At 41.8% G+C, this 22,584-nt stretch overlaps 1 protein-coding gene across 2 annotated transcripts in view; it reads right to left on the bottom strand.

Moving 5' to 3' along the window:
- Nucleotides 1–8,358: 8,358 nt before the first annotated feature.
- Nucleotides 8,359–22,584, bottom strand: part of Wdr7 (WD repeat domain 7) — a 293,177-nt gene continuing 278,951 nt past the window's right edge. For both annotated transcript variants that reach the window (XM_031365861.1, XM_031365862.1), the window contains 2 exons: nt 18,005–18,109; nt 8,359–10,977 (listed from right to left, as the gene is read on the bottom strand). In XM_031365861.1, coding sequence (XP_031221721.1) covers nt 10,774–10,977; nt 18,005–18,109 — 309 coding nt within the window. In that variant the 3' untranslated portion in view covers nt 8,359–10,773. The remainder of the gene's footprint in view (nt 10,978–18,004; nt 18,110–22,584) is intronic.

Below are 22,584 nucleotides of genomic sequence, written 5' to 3'. Positions count from 1 at the left end.
GTGTCTGCAGTTCTTTAGAAGAACAGAATATATAAAATGAATATAAATACATATCTATGTGCATATATACATACATGCACGTATATATAAACACATGTGTATCTAAAGGGAAGTTATTAGATGTCTGATAGGCTGTGATCCAGCTAGCCCAACAATAGCTCCTTACCAACGAAAGCTCCAAGAAACCAGCAGTTGTTCAGTCCATGAGGCTGCATGTCTCAGCTGGTCTTCAGTATCTGTCAAAATTCCAGAGAAATCAGCTCTACTATCAGTGAAGAAACGGACTTGCTAGCGAGAGTGGGAGCAAAGCAGGCTAAGAAAGTGTGCTTCTTTCTTCCATGTCCTTTATACAGGCTTCTAGCAGAAGGTGTGGCCCAGATCAAAAGTCAATCTTCCCACCTCAAAAGATGTGGGTTAAAGGTTGATCTTCCCATCTCAAAGATCTGGATTACGAGTGGCTCTTCCCACTTCAAATGACTTAACAAAGAGAGAAATTCCTCACAGGTGTGCCTAGCTAGTTCCAGATGTAGTCAAGTTGACAACCAAGAGCAGCCAACACACCTCCTGGCTTAGCCAACAGATGGAACATGGCCTACTTTGCATGAGTTTCCTAGACCTCTCAGGAGAAGCCAAATTGCTAAGTACTGATGAAAGCCTTTTCTGGCCTCCGCTCACAAGCCTGGCTGTATTTCCCACCATGTCATAACATATCAAGCAGGACGTTTTCAAACATTGTCTGAAAGTGGCTTCACAATGGGACTGTTGACTTGATCATATAATAACAAGGACAGAACTCCTGGGACAAGGCTCTGCTCACCGCCTGCAGTGCCCTCCTCCTCATATCGTCTTGAAGATGTCACCTTTGTATTTTAACTTGTTTGGGGTCTCTTTCCCTTGAAATTTCTGTAAGATACGAGGCTGCCCCAACCTTCCTCTGCTTACCTCTGTTCCTATATGATGGGGTTTCTACCTTCTCCTTGATTTCTTTCACTCCTATGACAAGTTGTATTTACAATTTGGTTTTTCCTTGTCTAAAATGTGATTCCCATTTAGCATTCACACTGCAAGCCTAGCACCTCCTTCATTGACTGATGACGATCACTAGATAGTTACACAACAAATGAATGAATGCATGGATGGATGAAAGAATGAATGAGTATAATTTTCAACTACTGAATGCATATATTCGACAAATGTTTTTCTGAATGCTGCCTTCCTCATTTAGGCCAGGAACTCATCTCTTTTCTCTGTCCCCTCCTCCTCTTTGCCTCCATTGAACCCTCTAGGTTTAGATCAGTTGTTTTTTGAATAAAGGCTCTAAAGACAAGTGCTTAAAAAAAGAGAAAGAGAGAGAGAAAAAGAAATGGAATCATGGATGTTCATAGCTCTTAGCTGGAGTCTGGGAGAAAAGTCTGAATTGTGCAAAAGAAAATTGAATCTTGGGGTCACTATGGAGTCTACCTGGGGTCCATGCACACTGGCTTGAGAATATTGACTGAGTTCAGTCCTGAGAAATGCTCCAAGTTCAACCATCAAAAACACAGAGGGGGGGGTGAGAGAATGCATGTCTGTATGCATAAGCATGTGCAGTATGTATAATGGGCTTCACAAAATGCACCACATTAGCTAGATAGATTTTGAGATGCATAAATGATGTGAGTGCTTGGGCTGTATTAATTTCGCCCCCTCTGGAAATGCCTGGAAAATAATAGGCATTCAATAAGTCATTGTGTAATAAATAAATGAAGAATGGATTTCGAAGTCCTTGTTGTTGTTTTTATTGAGGTCAATATAAAAATAAGCCATTTCTTTCCAGGTACTATAGAATTGCCCTTGAAGACCCTGTCCATCAGTGAGAGGAGAGAGCACTTTGAATTTAACCTCAGCTTTACCACTTACCTCTCTGTGTGACCTCAGGGCAGTTCCTTAACCTGTCAGTACGATAGTTTTCCAACCTATAGAATATAATTTAACCCATAGAAGTATTGAGAGGCCTGAAATGTATGATATATGAAATTTGATATATGAAATTACATATATCAAATATGCCAAATGCCTAGCTTGGTCTCAAAGCACACCTGAACCCTCAGGGGTCCTCCCTGACTGGTTAGGAAAGACACACGGGAATTGCTTGTTATAGGACATGAAATGTGCAGCCATGCCAAAGCTGGAGCCAAGGGACAGGAGTACAGTAGTATGATTTTGTTTGTTTTAGAAAGTTCTGGTGTATTTCAGAATGTCCTAGGGTGAGATGACCAGGGACAGGGGAGCAAGATAGCATAAACATTCCATGTGACAGTAGATGCTGGAGTGGCCACTCTCCTAGCAGAGATACTCTGAGGACTATAGGCTGTTAGGGTTAAAAGTGATGTTTGGATAGCAAGGTGACAAGGAATACACTTGAGGTGGTTTATCTCATTGTCTCCTTGATGGATTTAGAGTCACCTTGGTGATAAAAGTCTGGATGTGTCTGTTAGGAAGTTTCTAGAGCTGGGGAGACTCACCCTGAATGTGGTTGGCAGCTTGCCTGGGCTGTGAGCTCAGATTGAAGTGAAAGGAAATGCCTGCATGTCGTTATTTTCTCTCTGCTTCCTGGTTGGGGACACAAGGTGACTGGCTGCTTCATGCACCTGGGGCTATAGCCGGAGTCACCCTCACTACCAGGGGGCCACAGCCGGAGTCACCCTCACTACCAGGCCATCATTGACATGGTACTCCACACCCTTAAACTGTAGGCCCAAACCGAACCTTTAGAAATTTGCTTACAGCAACAGGACAGTGACTTGTAAACTGGGCTAAGTGGAGTTGAGTACATCTTGTAATACTCCTGTGCACGTGGGAGCTCAAGTTACCGGGGAGGGGCAAATCTCCAAAGCTGATTTCTAATTCCACTTCAGATCTATGCTGTTTCTAGAGTACCCTTCGTATTTACCAATGAGATTAAACTTACTTCAAAGAAAGCGCAATGGTCATACAAGTAACCCAGGGGTGGGGAGACACAGGAAGCTGGGCCTTGGTGACTGAGTCTGAGCACCAATGGTAGACTTGCCTTTTGTTTGCCATGTGATCTTGGTAGTTTGTCTATAAGACTGAGACTTCTGTTCTCTGCAAAAGGGAGGTAAGAATTCACTGCTTTGGAGATGTTCCAATACGGGGCTAGGAGAGCTGACTCTAATATTCCCCTCCTTGTAACCAATCATTGGCTGTAGCTGCTCTTGGGACAGTATGGGCAGGGTGTAGGTTTCTTGAGCCCCAAACGTTTCCTAGAAGGCTCAGCAGAGAGGTGACAGGTGCTTACAGCCCAGCGCAGGGGGATGAGCCCACGCTCTCTGTCCCACTGGGATCCATCTTTGAGACCTTAACATAAGCCCTGAAACTCTGAAAGTTCTAGAGGGAACGGTAGGGCAAACACCTGGAGGTACTGTCACAGCACCTTGAACACTGAGGACTTTCTGAAAAAAGATTCTAGCATCACAGGGAATAATTTCATTACCTGACACGCAAGATGATATGAAGTTTAAAAAGTTCTGTGCAGCAAAGGAAACAACCAGCAGGGTAGAGACAATCTGTATATGTGATCAGGGATTAATATATGGATTCTATAAAGAACTGTCTCAAATAACTTATACCCAGTCATCCAACCAATAAGTGAGTTAATAAATTGAACAGACAATTTTCCAAAGAAGAAATACAAATGCCTAATAAATATTGGGGAATGGGTTCAACATGCTTAGCCATCAGGACCATGCAAGTTCAGACCACACTGAGATTCCATCTTGTCCCAGTCAGAGTATCCATCATCGCTAAAACAAACAACAAATGCTGCCGAGGAATGTAAACTGGAGCGTCTGTTATGGAAGTGTTTCAAAAACTAAAACTAGAGCCACCATCCAAAGGATTCCGAGTCAGGAATGTTAAAAACATTATTTAATATAGCACTGCTCACAGTAGTCAAGATATGCAACCAGACTATAGGTCTATTGATAGCTGAATGGATAAAGAAAGTGTGGTGCATATACACAACGGAATTTTGTTCCACTGAAAATGATGAAGTATATCATTGTAAGAAAATGGACAGAACTTGAGGCCATGTTAGATGAAATAAACCAGACTCAAAAGGACATATACTGTATATTTCCTCTCATATAATCTAGGTTTACATTTATATAGAGAGGTATATACATAAGGAAGTCTTGAAAGTTGAAATGAGATTATAAAAGTAGAGAAAGGTCTAAAGGAAAGGGGGAACAGGAGAGAATAGTGGAATCTGTGTAAACAGAAACACGAGGGGGAGGGGCAAATTCAAAGTATGTATAATGACACATATAAAAACGGCACATTGAAACCCATTACTTATATGGCAGCACATTCCAGAAATAGTGGGAGGACTCCATCCCTCACTGTCACTGTGAGGTTGCTCTTCACGTCACCATTGTCACCTTTACTGTTTAGTCGACTGTCCCTGCTGCGTATGTGATGGGGAGCAGTCAGCTCCTCTTCATGACTTATCAGTAAGATAACCCAAAGCTTTTCTCATGGCGGGGCTGAGCTTTCGACAACTATGACCTTCATGTTTGTTAACAAGGCAGGGTGGGAAACTGACTTTTTTAGTGGAATGGCTGCCTTAAGCCTCCTTTTGGTTGTATGGACAAATGATATTCTTATTAGCAGCCCCCCCCATCTTGCCTGCAGAGGACATGTTTTATTAATCTTTGTCAGAGATATCTGTAGATCATGTGTACCTTCCAGGTCTCTAGTACTTGGGGACTTTACCACTCTTGGTATCCTCAGGGAGGGGTCCAGTACTATAATGGCCTATAATGGCATCTTTTACCTTCAGTTCTGGCTTACTGGCCCATTATACATCCTATTGCTTGGTAAATAAAATAAGATAAAATAAAGAAAATGGTAGATAAAAAGTTTTTCCCTGGGCAAAGATCTTCCTGGTAGGTAGGTTTTTCCTGTTACTGGGGGTCCTCGCTAGAACGTTCATCTCTCTGAGCATTTGTTCCCTTTCTCCAGCTTGACTGTTATGCAGTTTTATTTTATTTTATTTATTTATTTTTTCTTGGCTAGGATTCAGCCTCTGTTTCCTCTCACCCGAGCAGCTTGTCATCCGTAGGTGTGCATTGTTAAATAATATATTAATAAATTCTTCCTCGCCTTACTTTATAATGTATCTCCCTGGGACCCTCAACATAGTCTTTTCTTCACCTGTTCTTCCAGGTCCCTATTGGTCCTTGGAGATCTAGCCCTTTTCCAATATGCTGGCCCAGCATCTCAGCAGCTGGGTGATAGCGTGATGTAATGGGTTCACTGGTCTGATGGTTGGGGGAGGAGGTAGGGAACATTCCTTATTATCCTCAACTGCATAGCCTTTTCTACTTCAACCAGGACTCCTTTCTGGGGCCGCAGACCTCGTGAGGTCAAGAATTCTAGCTGCTCTGCAACTTCTCATTGTGAGTCTTAGATGTGATGCACACTTTGCCTGTGACTGCAGAAGAGGTTCTCGGTAACGTTGCCAATGGATGTCTCTGACTCTCCCATTTAGCTTTAGATTGGTGATGAATCACCCTTAGCCTTTCATTGTCTCCCTTAGGTGCACTAGAATAGTCATCTAAACTCATCGTTCTTTTAGAAAGCTCATTTATTTAATGTGTTTGAGCATCTGTTTGCCTACAGCTGTGTATGTGCACTATGCTATGCCTGGTGCTTGCAGTCATACATAAAAAAAAAAGGGGGGGATTTGGATTGCCTGGAAGTGGAGTTACTGCCAACTGTGAGCCACCATGTGGGGATTGAGAATCAAACCCTGGTCCTTTGCAAGAGTAACCAGTGCTCTTAACCTCTGAGCCATCTCATCAGCATTATGTACATTCATTATTCTATTTATACTTTTCTTTATATTGCAAATGGCTGCTGTGGTGGTTTATGCAGTGTTACCCTCTATTGGTATGCTGGCCGGAGTCATCATCAGTGGGTTTAAATAACTACACCTCTAGTGTGCCACAGGCTGTGTCTACTCCTCTTGTGGTCAGTGGTACCAAATCCTGTTCCAGAATGCTTCCTTGTACCAAGTGGCTCTTTGGGATGTAGACTGAGAGGAGTGGGAGGGAGTGAGGGAGTGAGGGAGAGAGGGAGGGAGCACTGAGTAGATTTGTGGTATGGTGTTCTCTGGATCAAGGCTACAGGGGAGGAGTTCAACTCTGAGCAAAGGGAGAGATTTATCTGTAAAACAGTCAGTGATGCCTTCAACCAACCTTCGGTGTAGTTCTAGAGCTGCGAGAGCATATGTTTTTACATTTACACTTCTTCACATCCAAAGTTTTTGGTGAAAAGCAAGAAGGTCGCCATAACGTCTGGCAAAGAGGCTGATGAACGAGTAGAACCTTTGGAGCTCTAACAGGCACGTCCTGAGCTACCCAAGAGTGAGGATGTTAGAGAGGATGCTCACCGCCAAGACAGACAAAATGTGAGGGCACAATAGGCCAGCACTTTCCAAAAGGCAGGGTGATCATTTTTATTTGTGCATGAAAAATATCCACTAAAAATGTTCACTTATACTTCGGGAACACCTAGTGGGTGTTGTTGCTCTTCTATAGTGTAATCTCATAGATTTAACAGTATAGCATCCATTTACTTGATGCCACAATTGCAAACCAGGCATGCCATTCCAGACTTTCTCTGGGATTCTTAGATTGTCCAAGAGCCTTAGATTATCAGCATTCTTACTTTGAAATAACAAAACTGAACATCTCCAGCCAGACCTATTTCCTCAGAAAAGAGTGCCATTTACTAATGAGGGGAAAGGTAGGTAGGTAAACTGAGTCTGGACTTCAGCGATCTTTTTGAGAGGGCGGTAAGACTCAGCTATGAGCACTATCCTATACCTAGGATTCCTTTATCCTTCTGAGCTTGTTGGGAAGGTCTGGCAACATATAGCTCCCCTGAATTTTATCTGTAGGGAAAAGAATTCCCTTTTGTTTGTCCATTGTTGTATCCACAGAAGGGACCCAGGTCTGTGGACAAGAATGTACTGAGTTGCTTTTTTCCCTTCCATTAAGGTGCAAAGCCTCTCATTTAGAAGGTTCCTAATTAGGGTACCTGAATAAACGATATGTTTATGAAGATTTGGGAAACTATAAATCATTTTAGCTCTAACGGTGCACCAATTCTTTTCCTGTGTAAATGGCTGAATCAAATTAAAAGACAATCTAAGTCCCAGTCATAATCATATGAACGTCAAGTTATAGGAATGAGAAGTCTGAACACCTGTCATCTTGGTATATCCATGTTTTGATGATATAAAATTTAAAAAGATAACACCCTTAAATACCCAATGGTGGGCTCAGTTCATTTAAATAACAATTGCACACAATATGCAGCCCATTTTCTTTTCATTTTTTAGTTTGTAAACAGCAGAAAGAACTGGAGCCTCTGATTTTTGAAATTCTTGTGGCTTCTCTGTTTGACCTTTGGTATTTGTATGTATTGACGATCTCTAAACCCTTGGACAAAAACACCTTGAAGTGTCAAGCTTTAAAAATGAGTCTTTTCTCTTTCTCCTGTGCAGCTTGTATTATCTTGGCCTTGTCAAAATATATTCTCTAGTTAGAGGGTGGAAATATTTCCCTCCTGGCTCTCAAGTTATTGATTTTCTCCAACACTCAGTCTGTCAGTCAGGCAAAGGGGTGAAAGGTGAAAGTTCACCCAGCATTGCTTGTCTTTACCTTCCTATTAATGTCATGCCCTTTCCACATTTGATCAGTTTATGTGATCAGCAGCCACACAGAGCCGTTACTGCTCTTCTTTTCCTACAAGGACACATTTATGTTATCGCTGTCTAATTCCCAGGGATGATTATGCTGATACACGGCTGACTCCAAGCTGCTCTGCATTCTCGTATGAAAAGCAGAAGGGTAATGAGCGACTAGAAAGCTTATTCTTCTTCCCTCAGCATTCGAATTCGACTTCAAACTGAAGATGAGATGAGATGAACTCAATGATCGCCACATCTGATTCCTAGGTAGATAAACCCCGTCACGAGGGCTGACAAGATGCAACTTGGTCCGATGTCTAACTGTTTAGGTGCAAGTCAGGCTGGAGGGAAAGCAGCATGCATGCAATTCCCCTGCCCAGGCCACAGAGGGTGCTGCTGAGTCTCTCCATCTGGCCTCAAGCAAGAGCCTTCACCACTGTCCTACTAGCCTTTGAGAATAAACATAGCTGCCATTCCTGAAACTCGCTCTCCAGTGAAATGGATAGCTACAAACAGGAGGGCAAGAAGAACAAATGGGTTTCAACAGAGAATGTTTAAAAGGGACCACAGCAAACAGTAAGAACAGCATAAAAACAATCTTCAGTACACTTCAGTTTTATTTAACACAAGTATGTACACAGCAATTTTAAACACATATAGGATCTAGTAAGTGGAGTCAGCCAGAATGTTTTAGGAGACAAGACATTTTAACTCATTCACTATATGCAGTTTCAAACATGACAACATTTTCATACAGGTGTCACATCATGTCACCTTTTGCTTGTAAATTACCAGTGAAGCCACATATGTCTTTATATTTACAAGGACAGGTCCAAGTGCTGTGTCAACAAAATCAATAAAACACTACAAGCGCACTGGGATGACAACAGAAAGTCTGCCTCAGTGTTGAGGAATCCAAGCTGAGATGAAGCCGCAGACTATGGTTGTCAAAACAGCCGAAGAGAGCATTGTGTTAATGAGAATGCAAATGGTACGCTGCCAGTTAGGGAATCTTCTAGCATGAAGCTCTATGTGCACAGGGTTTTAGAGTCCTTGTGCTCTTCTGAATATACACAAAGGGCATAGAAGGACTGGCCTGGACCCGTGACCAGAGTTTTGTCCTGTGACCTCACTGCTTTGTGCCCATCTCTATGATGTGATACCATCTGTTGTTGACCTCTAGTCCCCGATCTCTTTCAAAATGTAGGGAACATTTTGCTTAAAAAAAAAAAAAACCAAAAACCAAAAAACAACAAAACCCCCCTAAAGTCTGTGTTTGCTTATCATTCCAACTGGTTTAGCTTCTCCCTCTGAAGTTCATAAAGTAAATCTGTGCTGAACAGACAGCAGACTCTAGAGGCTGCTGGACATTTCTCCATCTACATCAAATATATTAGCATGTTCACAAAAGTCTATACTGTACAGTTCTTGGTTTCTTTCTTGGAAGCTACATATATAATCATTATAAATACGATATACATGCATGTGAAATAAACTCACTTTTGAAAGAACCCAACGTCAAAACCCAAGAGACAGTATAGAGTTGCCATCAATGAAAATAACATACATTGCTAGTCAAAAGACATGGAGGGCATTAGCTTCTTCACATGTTCTTTGAAGGACTGTAAACTATGTATTCATTCATGGACTTTGATCCTACTTTTCTACATATTACATAAACTTTGATGGCCTATGAGTTTAAGACTAAATGCTCTCACCATTTTAGTTCCTCTGTTAATATTATATATTTTCTCTGAATTCAATAACTCCTTTTCAATTTTTGTATATAAGAGACAATCTTGTATAACTAACCAATCAACCAACACATAAATCAACCCGCACTAATACAGATCAAAATATTTAGGAATAACTCATATAAAACATTGTTATGGATTTTTCTTCTATCACAATTAGACCAACATAACTTGACACAAGAAGAAAGAGGAGTGAAGCTTGGGTTGAAGCATGAACACTTTCACCATAGTGTCCATTCTAACAGACTGACAGTCTTTATATTTTCTGTACACTCTGAACAATGTGTCTACACAATTAAGAGATTTCTAGGATGCTGACTTAAATGCTTTCTTAGTTGTTATTTCACTGGTCAGAATTTGGAAGGCCAGGCTGAAAAGTCCACTGTGACATTGTCGTACACATGAGAACTGTCCGCTGGGAAGAACCCAAAAGGAGGAGGCCTTTTCTGAACAGGAGAAGCTAGTGACACATGGTTGATGCTCCGCTCTATAAATATGCTTGCTTCTAAACTTGGTTCTCTGTTGAGTTTCCTTAGAAGGTTGGCTATAGTCACTGCATGGTGAGTAATGATGATCTGTATTTTAAACTATGAAATCTGCAAACATTGAACCAGAAATGAGCGTTTAGAAAGCTAGCTATCTCAAAAACTTTTGTAGAAGAAATAATATATATGTAGTTTATTATTTTCTCATTAGCCTCAAATCAGAATTGGTGTTCTGAGAAGGTAGTGGCTAAATCCTTGGAAATGGAATTGAGTAACTGCCTATCAATTGCTAGCAGGGAAAAAAAAAACTAATGTAAACATGGAATAGTTTTAGTAAACAACAGCATGTTCGGGAAACCTAAAGGGAAGTCGTTTCAATAATGAGGACTCCACATCGTGCCAGGATCCAGGTCTGACAGAGCTGGGTTTCTAGGGCTGGGAGTGCAGTCATACGGGCTAATGGCTCTCAGGCTTCTGCTGCATCAGGCAACACGAGCCTCTTCAGGAACCATGGCTGCCCCCTCCTACCTCTGGCAGGGAAAAACTACCTAGTAACAGAATAGTCGCACCCTGCTGAGTGGTATGTGTGTGCCTTCACATCCATAGGCTGCCCATGTGGAATCTGCCCCCATGAAGCATGAGCAAATGCCACAGACCGGCCGTGGCCCTGGATGGCACTGAGGGGGCAGGAAGCAAGCAACAGTCCAGTATGAGGAAGGACAGACCAACATCGGCCTAGACAATACAGAATCAACTGAAAGTCAGGACAGCAGGGTTAGACCATGAAGCGGTGTTCCTTCCCATCATGGGCCATGAGGATAACATTCCGGTTGGAAGTCCAGATGAGCCGGGCCAACTTGAGGGCATTGTGGGAGCCAGGGGATGCAGGCTGCACTGGAGGGACCTGGTAGGTCTTGATGCAGCGAAGCTGAGGTGCTGAATTCAGCATGCCAATGCTTCCTAGGAGGGAGGTGTTCATCTGCAGGGACAGGGGACACACACATCAAGACACATGTCAAGACCCTCCCCTCCTCCTCCACAGAGAGTGGCTTCTTTCTTCTGCTACCCTCTCCTCTAGCATAGTGTTGTACACTCAGCTTTGAGTTATTTAACTCTAAATGACTCCTCTGAGTGGATTTCAAATTATTATGACGCCATTGATGTGAACACAGGAGGCTGGAGAAAATTTCCTTTGTGAGTACAATGTGACAGTAAAGAGTCCATTGATCCTGAGGAAAGAAGCTAAATTAAGGCTGCTAATAAAACCGTTCTATCACACAGGATTTGTTCTATAATTGAGGAAAGTGAAGTACAACCAAGCTATGGATAGAGTGGGAGATGCCTAGGCCCCACTCTAAGCCCCATCACCAACCATCTGCCTTTCCAAAAGCTCTGGAAAAACTCTGTGTGTGTGTGTGTGTGTATGTGTGTGTGTGTACACTTCATGTGTGTGTACATGCATGTGGTTAGAGGTGAGAGGTCCAGGTCAGGTGTCATCCGCAATCACTCTCTGTCTTATATATATATATTGGGGTCTGGGGGCAATGTCACGTCTCTCTTCCTGAACCTGGGCCTCACAAACTCAACTCCTCTAGTTCACTCACTTGCCCAGGGAATCCCTTGCCTCCTCTCTCTGCCTACCAAGTGGTCAGATTCCAGGTGTGCTACCACACCTGCCCAGTATAGACGTGAGTGCTGGATCCAAACTCAGCTCCTTAGCTCCTTACCCACTGAGGCGTCGCCTCAGCCCCAGCTCCTCCCTAGCCTCATCACTCCAGTCTCTGCCACCCTGCTAAGAACAAGATGGGTCTTTGTTTGTTTGTTTGGTTGGTTGGTTGGTTTTGGGTTTGGTTTTCTTTTCCCCTTTTGAGAATTTTTCTGGGCTTGCTTTAAAAATGTGATTTTTCCTTAATCCATTTACAAAATGAAAACATGAAAATTATGGATCCTGAACAACCATGAAATTAGATGAAGGTGCTGAATGCCAAATAATTGTTATCTAAGTGGTATGGTTTCGGAACCATTCAGTTTGAAGGTTTCTTGAAGAGCTTAATATTACTTTAGCGATTTCAATATGCATTATTTGTGCTACCAGAAGTCACAGAGAGAGCATTCTGAATACTGGAAAGAGGTCTTGGAACGAATCTTCTCCCTCCACACTAATATTCACTTCCTAGCCCTCTGGTGCCTGAAGCATCTTCATCTGCCTGGACCACATTAGTTATGTGGGCAGAACACGCCTGTGATGACCCAGCTGCACCAGCAGTGGAAATCCGAACAGATCTTCGGACCTTTAAGATGTGTTACTGTGATACCATGCTCTGAATTTGGATCAGTGCAAAACATAAGCCATTCCTTTTCCAGGCTTCTCGGTAGCAGGACGGTGTCAGAGGGCGTAAATCATGGCATCTCTAGCAGGGTGCGTGCAGGCTCCGCTGACATTTTCACAATTTAAATCATCTTGAGTAATAACCCTTTTAAGATGACTAATGTTACTGATTTTCCTGCATTAATAATAGTGCCGAACACAACACAAGAGGTGAAAAAAATCACTAGTGTACGAGGTCACATCTTAAACCAAAAGTATGGTCATCATTAACTCTTTCTGCTAAAGCTCAGCTCAAGCCACGCAGCACCTCACCTGTCATCTTCCCAAGGTCTCCTTCACCTTTTCTTCTTTTTTCCTAAAAAAACCCCATAAGCCTTACTGCTTCCTGGAGTTCTGTACTGTTGTAAACGCAGATAGGGATGGTGAACTCGATTTGCTAGTCTCACATCTATAAAACCTAACAGTATATAATTAGTCCTCTTATAGAACAGATCCAATTGATCCAGGAAATTGTTAGTTAAAATTAACTGGCATCAACAAGTGTACTATGCTTTAAAGATATATGATTTCTCAGTTGATAAATAGCTACAAAGTATTTTAATTCCTTATGGATTTGCTATGAGAATATTTATGAAGCTCGAGTTCTGCTCATGGCTGAAGATGCAAAGGGCATATATAATAGGCTTGGATATGCCTTCATTTTTATTCATTCCTTGAAATGTAGTCATGTACAAGAAATGGAGTATGGGTTAAAGGAAGAAGGTATCTTGCCATAGATGGGCACATTTTATGAACAAGCCACTGTTATATCTTGGTTGCCATCATAAGCTGAGTCTGTTCGCTCTGCTTAGTGCCTTGATGAAAATGCCTTCCTTCTTAGAACATGGTATGTCGGATTCTCAAAGGCACACACGGCTTGTTAGAGGTGTGGAGACTATGCACTCACTGGATTTCACTTCTTTTTTTTTTAATTGGAAATTTTCTTTATTTACATTTCAAATGCTATCTCCTTTCCTGGTTTCACACCCCTAGAAACCCACTATCATATCCCCCCTTCCCTGCATCTATGAGGGGTATTTACCCACCCACCCTTCCCCACTCCTGCCCTGGCATTCCCCTACACTGGGGCATCCAGCCTTCACAGGATCAAGGGCCTCCCCTCCCATTGATGACTGACAAGGCCATCCTCTGTTACATATGCACCTGGAGCCATGGGTCCCTCCATGTGTACTCTTTGGTTGGTGGTTTAGTTCCTGGGAGCTCTGGGAATACTGGTTAGTTCATATTGTTGTTCCTCCTATGGGGCTGCAAACCCTTCAGCTCCTTCAGTCCTTTCTCTAACTCCTCCATTGGGGATCCTGCGCTCAGTCGAATAGTTGGCTATGAGCATCCGCCTCTATATTTGTCAGGCTCTGGAAGAGCCTCTCAGGAGACAGTTATATCAGGCTCCTATTAGCAAGCACATCTACAAGTTAGCATCTACAATATGTCTGTGTTTGGTGGCTGTGTAATGGGATGGATCCCCAGGTGGGACAGATTCTGGATGACCTTTCCTTCAGTCTCTGCTCCACACTTTGTCTCTGTATCTCCTCCCGTGGGTATTTTGTTCCCCCTTCTAATAAGGACCAAAGTGTCCACACTTTGGTCGTCTTTCTTCTTGAGCTTCATGTGGCCTATGATTTGTATCTTGAGTATTCCAAGCTTTGGAACTAATATTCACTTATCAGTGAGTGCATACCATGTGATAGACTTACCTCACTCAGGATGATATTTTCTAGTTCCGTCCACTTGCCTACAAATTTCATTAATTCATTGTTTTTAAAAGCTGAGTAGTATCAGGAGAACCCAGCTATACCACTCCTGGGCATATACCCAAAAGATGCTCCAACATATAACAAGGACACATGCTCCACTATGTTCATAGCATCCTTATTTATAATAGCCAGAAGCTGGAAAGAGCCCAGATGTCTCTCAATAGAGGAATGGATTTCACCTCTAACTTTTCCTTACTTCCCTTCCAATTCTGCTAGTTATCTTTATTATTATTTTATTCATTATATCTGGCTATAAACTATGATAAACTCAAGGAAACTTAAATCTTAGAGTGAAAGTTACCTGGAATTACAAAATTTATTGGTATTAAGCATTTTTCCTTATTACAAAAATCATAAATATTATAAACATTTAAATAAAAATATACATAAAAAAAGAAAACCTCCCCAAATCTTACTTTCTTGTGACATCCACTGTCAGCATTTTGGTAAACAACTTTTGGGCCTCCCTAACACTCACTCATGTACCCTCATGTGTACACTCACATACATGCACACTCAAGCACCTGGTATACACATGCAAGCTCTAACACAACCATATACATACACACTTACACACTAGGTATTCATGTGCACCATGTGTGGATATGCCATATGCACTCTCAGACATGCACCTTGCACTTATATGTACACTCTATGCAGTGCTATACACATATACCCTACACTTATGCACATTGTATGCATACATAACACACACACACAGATCACATTAAGAAGTAGTTTCACTATCTGTTTTTCCATTCAACAACATGTTAAGGCAATCTTCATGCAATGACTACAGACTTACATCCCTAGTTTTGAGTGGTTGAGTACCACTCCACTGGATGATGAAGGAAATAAAATGAAATCAGCGTCTATGTAGTTTATTAACAAATTTGAAGTACAATATTTATTTGTTAGGTGGTATTGGTAATTTCTGAGAGAGTTAAGGATGTCTTTCATTAGCAAACTCTCCTAGCTGTTATATCAAACAGATGCACTGAAGTGATATATTCAAATTGTAGCAATATGGTGTGTGGTTGCCAGACTATGCTATTTAACAGCTAATTATATAAACGGACTAAAACTCAACACTGGCTTGTCCTTTTCCTTCAGACATATGCATCACTACTTATGTGAAGATTGTTTTCTGAACAGAGAAACACACATAGATACAATTAATCAAAACAAGAGAATATTTTAATGCCTTCCCCAAAGTAAGTAATGTTGCAAACCTTTTACTGAGTCTTACTTGAGTAATTACCCAACCAATATTTCTCATTAACACTCATTTCTCAGCAAAGATTTTATAGCTGATAGTTTTAGTAAGGCTTTGTATTAATAAGACTTCATTAACTTTTCAAACTACACTATAGTTCACTTCCTGGAATGATCAAAAGTCTTTTCAGATAGTATTAGACCTAAGTGACATGGGTGCACATCAGTACAGCAGCGGGAGATTCTCCCACTGCACTGTAGACTCTCGTTAATAAAACAAAACAAAACAAAACAAACGAAAACGCCACTGCAGTCCTGAGGAGCTGTGCTGTTTTCTTGGACAGTCAGAACGATCTGTTTGCATGCCCTCCATTTAAACTTGGAGCAACACAGGGGCTGACTGCACCTTAAGCTCTGGTGCTGTCAGAGGGAGGAAAGACCTGGAAGTGGCTGAGCTGTTTAGTGCAGATGGCACCAAGCAGCCTTTGGAGCAGGGGGTCCTATGGAGTCATTATGTTCTGGAAAAAAACTAGAAATGTCAGTGAGCCAGCAGGGAGGGACTAGACGAGGAGTCAAGACTGCAGCATCTTGTATATGATCTTGGTTTCTAAGACAAGAATGGACACCCATGTGTGGGTGCAGGATCTGGATGGGAGTGGAGAATATTTTGAGAAAATAATGAATAAATGTATTCAACTAGAACATTAATAATATAGACAAGGGTAAGACAAAAGCTTACCACTCAACAAACTCAAGAAAGTACTGAAAAGCTGTCAAATTGGATTTATCTTTTGTGTAACATTGTACTTTCTTAGCTGAACAAGAAAAAAAAAAGGCTTGGCTTGGCTTGTCCATTCTTTTTTTTTTTTTTTAAATGGAGTTTATTCAGGGCATGGGGAGGGGAGTTGAGAGGGTAAAAGAGGCAGAGAAAAGCAGAGAGAGTAGAGAATTCGAGTTCAGACATGAGCATGTGGAGAGAGGGGGAAGGGGAGGCGGAAGGGAAGAGCCCAAGAGGGCAAGAGAGAAGCAAGAGGGAAGCAAGAGTAAGAGGGCTTGTCCATTCTTTCTAAAAAGGGAAACATGGGAAAACTAGTCCCCTTGAGAACTAGGCTCTGGACTTGCTGATCCCTACCTCTGTAGTGTGGGTCAGAACCTAGTACCTGGACACATAGGCAATGTGTAAGCACCCATCCAAGACTCGGATAAACAGGAACTAAAGGGAAATGTGTATGAAGGTGCAGGAGGCATAATGGTGGCCAGGGTGCCAGACGTGAGTAGGAAGAAAACACGATTGGCCAAGCTCTCAGAGAGACCCATGTGTCCATCTGTGAATACTAACAGACTCGTGGGGCTCACAGTAGAAAGGCTGGTCCTGTGGTTGCTCAAGAGTGAAGACTGGGTGAGGTCTCTGATAGATGGAGTTTAATATGAGTTAATTAAGGTGCTCGAGACACAGTCTAGAAAAGGGGATAATGAGAAAATATCCTGGAAGGCTAAATGAGATTAAAAAGGAGAAAAAGGGCCTGACAGATTTGAAGGTGTCACATTTCAGTAGGGTGTTGTTAATTAAACAGTTTATTGTATTTGCTTTACATTTTATTAGATATTGATTTTGTTTTTAAACCATCATCAAGTTGTGTTAAAACCTTGCCAAAATTTTAATTTTATTTCTCAGCTTTTAAAGCTATGTAGTCCATTTGCATCCTCCAAAAAATGCAGGTGTCAATAAAATTTTAGAATAACTCCTGGTGGGGATGGTATCTTGTTAATATTTTTCTAATTGTCAGAACTAAAAAGAGTCTTGAAAAGGAGATGGTAGTAATTAAACATTTAGTGTGAAATAGTCTACTATAAAAACTAGTTGCTCAAAACTACCATTTAGTTTAAATCAATGTAAATATATATTTATAAATTCTCACATGTATTCCATGAAGTGCCAGTTAAAGATATACAAGGTTTTTTTAAAAAAATGTCTTGGGTAGTTTAGAAATTAAAGAGTGTTATGTGAATACCAGCCTGGTAGTGCATGCCTATAATCCTAGCACTTAGAGATGGAGGTAGGAGGATACTGAGTTTGAGAACAGCCTGGGTTTTAAGGGAGATCATTTCAAAAAAAAAAAAAACAAACTAAACAAACAACTTAGCACTCAAACCAAAACATAGTGCAAACCAAAAAGGAGACCAGGGGACATGCACAAAATAAGCTAATCTCCAGTGTCCTAAGCTCCACTAGGGCAGATCCAAGGACCTTGTTAGAGACCTATTATAAACTCCAGGCTTGAGTGCAGCTTCCCCTGGACTCATATTCACCTAGGCCTCACCATGTTCTTCCTCCACCAGGAGTCCCTTGCTCTGGAAGCCTTCCTACACCTCGCTCTCAGACTTTCTGTATTGTAACCGCTTGCGTGTTTACCTGGGTTTCCCTTAGTGGGAAGCCCTGTGACAGCACAGCACGTGCTCCTTCTCAGCCAGATTGCTAACCCTGTTCTCAGTATCCTGCAAGTTAGTGCTGGGCTCATAATCAGCAACTGAACACTCAGCATTTATACAAGGCGGGGAAGGGCACAGAGGAAGGCTGGTAGACAGGCCCAACACGAAGACTTTCCCACCAGAGGACATGAAATAGGACGGTTTTAAGATTTGCTTACCTGCCAGAAAGAAATGTGGCTGTCGGTGTTTGAGTAGGTGGCAAGATAACGCCCATCAGGAGCAAAGGACACTGCAGTGATTGGTCCCTTGTGTCCGTGGATTGTCTGAAATGAAATTCCAGGGCCATCAGTGACAGGCATTCAATAGGACTCTTACAAGTACTTCTGTGAACATACTCAATGTTGAATAAGTGATATCAAAGACACTGGATACTGTTAACTGCAACATTCTTTATTTATAAAATCAGGTTTCAAAAATAAAAGTGAAAAAATTCTTCATGTATGTAATGGCATTAATCTCGTTTCAAGGAGTGGGTCTGTCTTCCACAGTTTGAACACATGAGCCCAAAGAGAAAGTGTGTATTAGTGGACAAACCAGACTTTTAATTTTTTCACATTGAAGGGTGGGTAATTTTGCAACCAATGAGAAAGGTGCGAAGGCCTATTCTTGGTTGTAAATTTGAGGACATGTGGAGTTAACTAAAAACCGAATGGCTGGGTACACTTGTGAGGGTTTTTGTTTTGTTTCTTTAATTAAATCTTTTAAGTGGGAGGAATAGCTTCTCATCTGGGTCTTTGAGGTGGGGAGGAAGTACACCTGTAATATGACTCTTTTGATCTGGAGAGATTCACTTTTGGTCTGGAGCACACCTTCTGCTGGCAGCCTATGAGGATGACATGGAAAAGGAAGAGTGTGCTCTTTGGCTGCATGCTCTGGCTCACAAGCCCATTCCTTCACTGGTATTAGAGCCTACATTTTTTTTTTTTTTAAATTTTGGTGTATACTGAAGACCAGGTGACACATCCAACAGTGGGGACTGAACAGTTACTGGGTTCTTGAACCTCCCATTGGCAGACAGCATTGTTGAACTAGCTGGATCACAGCCTGTAAGCCACTCTAATAAATCCCTTTCCTGTAGAGACAGATTCATCCTCTCTGCTCTGTTCCTCTAGTGAACCCTGGTTAATAAAAAACTATCACCCAAAACTACCCAGGAACTTGCTTATCTGAAGTGAAAGCCAAACTCAAAGTATTACAAAGTATTGTAATCTCCTTGTTCTGAAACAAGTGAAAGGCTGATTGCAACTCCTTAAGAATTACACAATTTTCATGTTTTATCCTTAATTTGACACAAATAACACTGCGTTTAACTGTATACAGCCACAATTAGTACACATATGTACATGTGCGTACTGGAGGTATAGACACATATAAATCATGTTAACAGGGACAGTCTTGAACCTGTGCCAATAGCTATCATTGATTTAACCATGAATAATGAAAAGGAAGGTATATTTTAGAGCAGGTCTCTGATAAAAGGTCCTTACCAATAAAAAAACACACTCATATGATAAGGTTAATATTTATACAAAATACTCCATGCTAAGGAAATTAGAATAATACTGCAAGCTAGCCTCATTCAACTCTTAAACACCATACCTTCACTATGCTAGCTAATACCCAGAACCTTCTCTTTGTCTATAATGGGGCAGGGAATGAATCTCAGTGGACATAGACTTGTGAAATCATTTGGGTCATACATGCTGTAAATTTTTATAAGAAATTTTATAAAATTCATATCTGAAAGTTCAAGTGAGAGAGACTAGGGGAGGACAGAAAGACATGAGCCAAGCACATTTCTTAATGGCTCTTGCTAGCATCTTTCCTGTCATTTGATTTGATGGTCAAGGTACTCAAAGAAAGAGTGTTATTCTGGTAATACAGGGCTGGGCTTCGGGCAGCAGAGGGCATGGGAAGTGGGTCAGACTGTCTGGGTTTGCATCTGACTCACTACTTATTCACTGTGGAACCAGGGTCACATCATTTAACCTCAGAGTATCAATATCTACAGTATAGGGATGATGATATTGATAGTGACTGCATGTTTGTCAAAGAGCTTTGTGACAATTAAATGAGCTAATACACATATTCTTAGCACATAATAAACTCAGCAAATACTACTGACATTTTTTTCTTATGCGTGTTTACCTAGGAATGACCACACAAATGTTAACAATCACATAACTCAATTACTTAAGTATAGTGTCTCTAAAAATGACCCCTCCCCAAAAGTCTAGAATGGACTATGCCCAAATCAGGATCACTAGGCATCATAGATTGCTTAAAAACAGACCTCAGACTGCCATTATTAAATATGTGTGGGAGCTATCCATGGTACTAGCAACAAGCTTGCTAAGTAGAGCAGTGGGTACATGTGCAGAACAGCTACTGAAGGAAACCAGTGCAATCAAACATCACGAGAGAAATTTTCAAAAACATTAAATGCCATCCCACAGTCACAACTCTGACCCATAATTGTTCCTGTCTGAAAGAACTGCAGGGATGGAAATGGAGAGGAGCCTGAGGAAAAGAAGGTCCAGCGACAGGCCCAAAGTGGGATCCAGCTCAAGGGGAGGTCCCAAGACCTGACACTATTACTGAGGCTATGGAACACTCACAAAAAGGGACCTAGCATGACTGCCCTCTGAAAGACCCAACAAGCAGCTGAAAGAATCAGATGCAGATATTTGCACCCAACCAATGCCCAGAAGCAGCTGATGTCTGTTGTTGAATAAGGGAAGGCTGAAAGAAGCTGAGGAGAAGGGCAAACCTGTAGGAGGAGCAGCAGTCTCAATTAATCTGGACCCTGAGATCTCTCAAACACTGGACCATCAAACAGACAACATACACCAGCTGACATGAGGCCCCCAACACACATACAGTAGAGAACTGCTGGGTCTGTGTTCATTCAGAGATGATGCACCTAACCTTTAAGAGATTGGAGGCCCCAGGGAGTTTAGAGGTCAGGTGGGGTAGGGAGTGGGGAGGAAGTATGGGATGTGGAACAGTCAGAGGGTGGATGGGGTGGGGTGGGGGAGTAAAATATGGAGTATGAAAAAATAAATAGATTTTAAAAATTTAAATGTCGTCTGGCACTTACTAGATAAGCTTAAAGAACTCAATGGAAAAGCACTTTCAATAGTACTCAGGTCTGGAAAACAACAATAAAGGACAAACATACCCCATTTCCTTAGGGCCTGTTTGGTTAAGATAAATGATTGGTGAAACCTTGGTTTATAAGAGGATCATCAAAGCCATATCATCATCATCATCATCATCATCATCATCATCATCATCATCATCATCATCATCATCATCATCATCATCATCATCTACTGTGGATTAAACACAGGATTGAACAAGATCCAAGCACTACCTAGGTATCCCTAGCCCTGTACTGTAGATGTAGTTTATTTTCCTGCAAACTGTTAAAGAAAGTTTGTGCCTGCATTTCTAACTTACCATATCTCATGTGAACTGAGCTGCTCACGAGCTGGGTCTGGCTCACACATGGCACTTGAGCTTGGCCACTTGCTTTTCACTAGTGTAGGACTGAGAACAGACCTATGGGCCACACGAGTTCGCCTAAAGAATATCTGATTCAAAACAGTCTCCTCCATGCTCTGGGATCTGATTAGTCAACTAAAACTATAACCAGACTACAAATTTTTCCAAGAACACATTGGCCCTTCTTGAAAGTCTCCATGTCCAACTGCGTAGGGGCAGAGCAAGCACGTTCCAGGCCATGACTCTTTCAATATTCACACAGAATGCAATAGCTGCTTCAGATTAGCATCCCGCCTCAATTAGCAACAAGTAGACTTTAGCCAGGCAGCACATTTTTCCTGGGAAATTCATCCCTGCTAAACAGAAAACTAGACACCAGGCCCACAACTGCCCCATTCAGGATACGTCTGGCCAGTTCATTCTCTATCATCGGATGTTCTACGGAGACTAGTGTCCAGAACATCTACATGAGGGACAGCTCCACATGAGGAAACATGGCTTCTCTAACAGATGCCATAAAGTTCTTTCTGGCAATATTTGGGTGTGTGTGTGTGTGTGTGTGAGGCAGTCAGGAAAATAGTTTGCTTACTAGACAGATTTCTTTTTATGGTATAATAGTCATTATATAACCCAATGGTATTTCCTTTACTACCATGAAGCTCAGAATTAAACTGACGCTCAGTTTGTGTCTAGTAATAAATACTGTGCACAGATTCTGCTCCTCTTCAGCCTGTTTTTATCTAAGTGGCCTGAAGTCTACCTATACACCAAGTTTGAATATTTATTTCTTTGGAGTCTGTTTTGAACTAAGTAGGATTATTTATAGCAGGTGAAAGATAACACATACAAGCAGCCCACAAATGCAAGCACACAGACACACACACACATACACACAAGCATACATGCATGCATGCATGTGATATGATGCTGCTGGGGTCCCCACAGAGATGCCTCTAAACAGACCACAGAAGAGCACAGCTGCAGCTGACACACAGGTCTCCTGCGGATGAGGCAACCTGACAGGAGCAGGGCAGATGTTCTGCGATCCAGTGTGGTACAGCTGCTGGGGTCATCAGCAGCTCAGCCTGGGAGGTGCTTTGGCCTCCATTATAATAAAATGTTGCCCTTGTCTTTTGTTCAGATTCTGTGGACCTGAACTGACTTTAAACAACTCCTACATTGCATCAGACACCCAGGTGTGGAGGATCCCACAGAACTTGTAAGTGCCTTG

The sequence above is a fragment of the Mastomys coucha genome, unplaced genomic scaffold (assembly GCF_008632895.1).
Source record: "Mastomys coucha isolate ucsf_1 unplaced genomic scaffold, UCSF_Mcou_1 pScaffold13, whole genome shotgun sequence".
In the NCBI taxonomy this organism is placed as follows: Eukaryota; Metazoa; Chordata; class Mammalia; order Rodentia; family Muridae; genus Mastomys; species Mastomys coucha.
The sequence above is the reverse complement of the archived record's forward strand: the minus strand, read 5'-3'. Positions and strand labels throughout refer to the sequence as shown.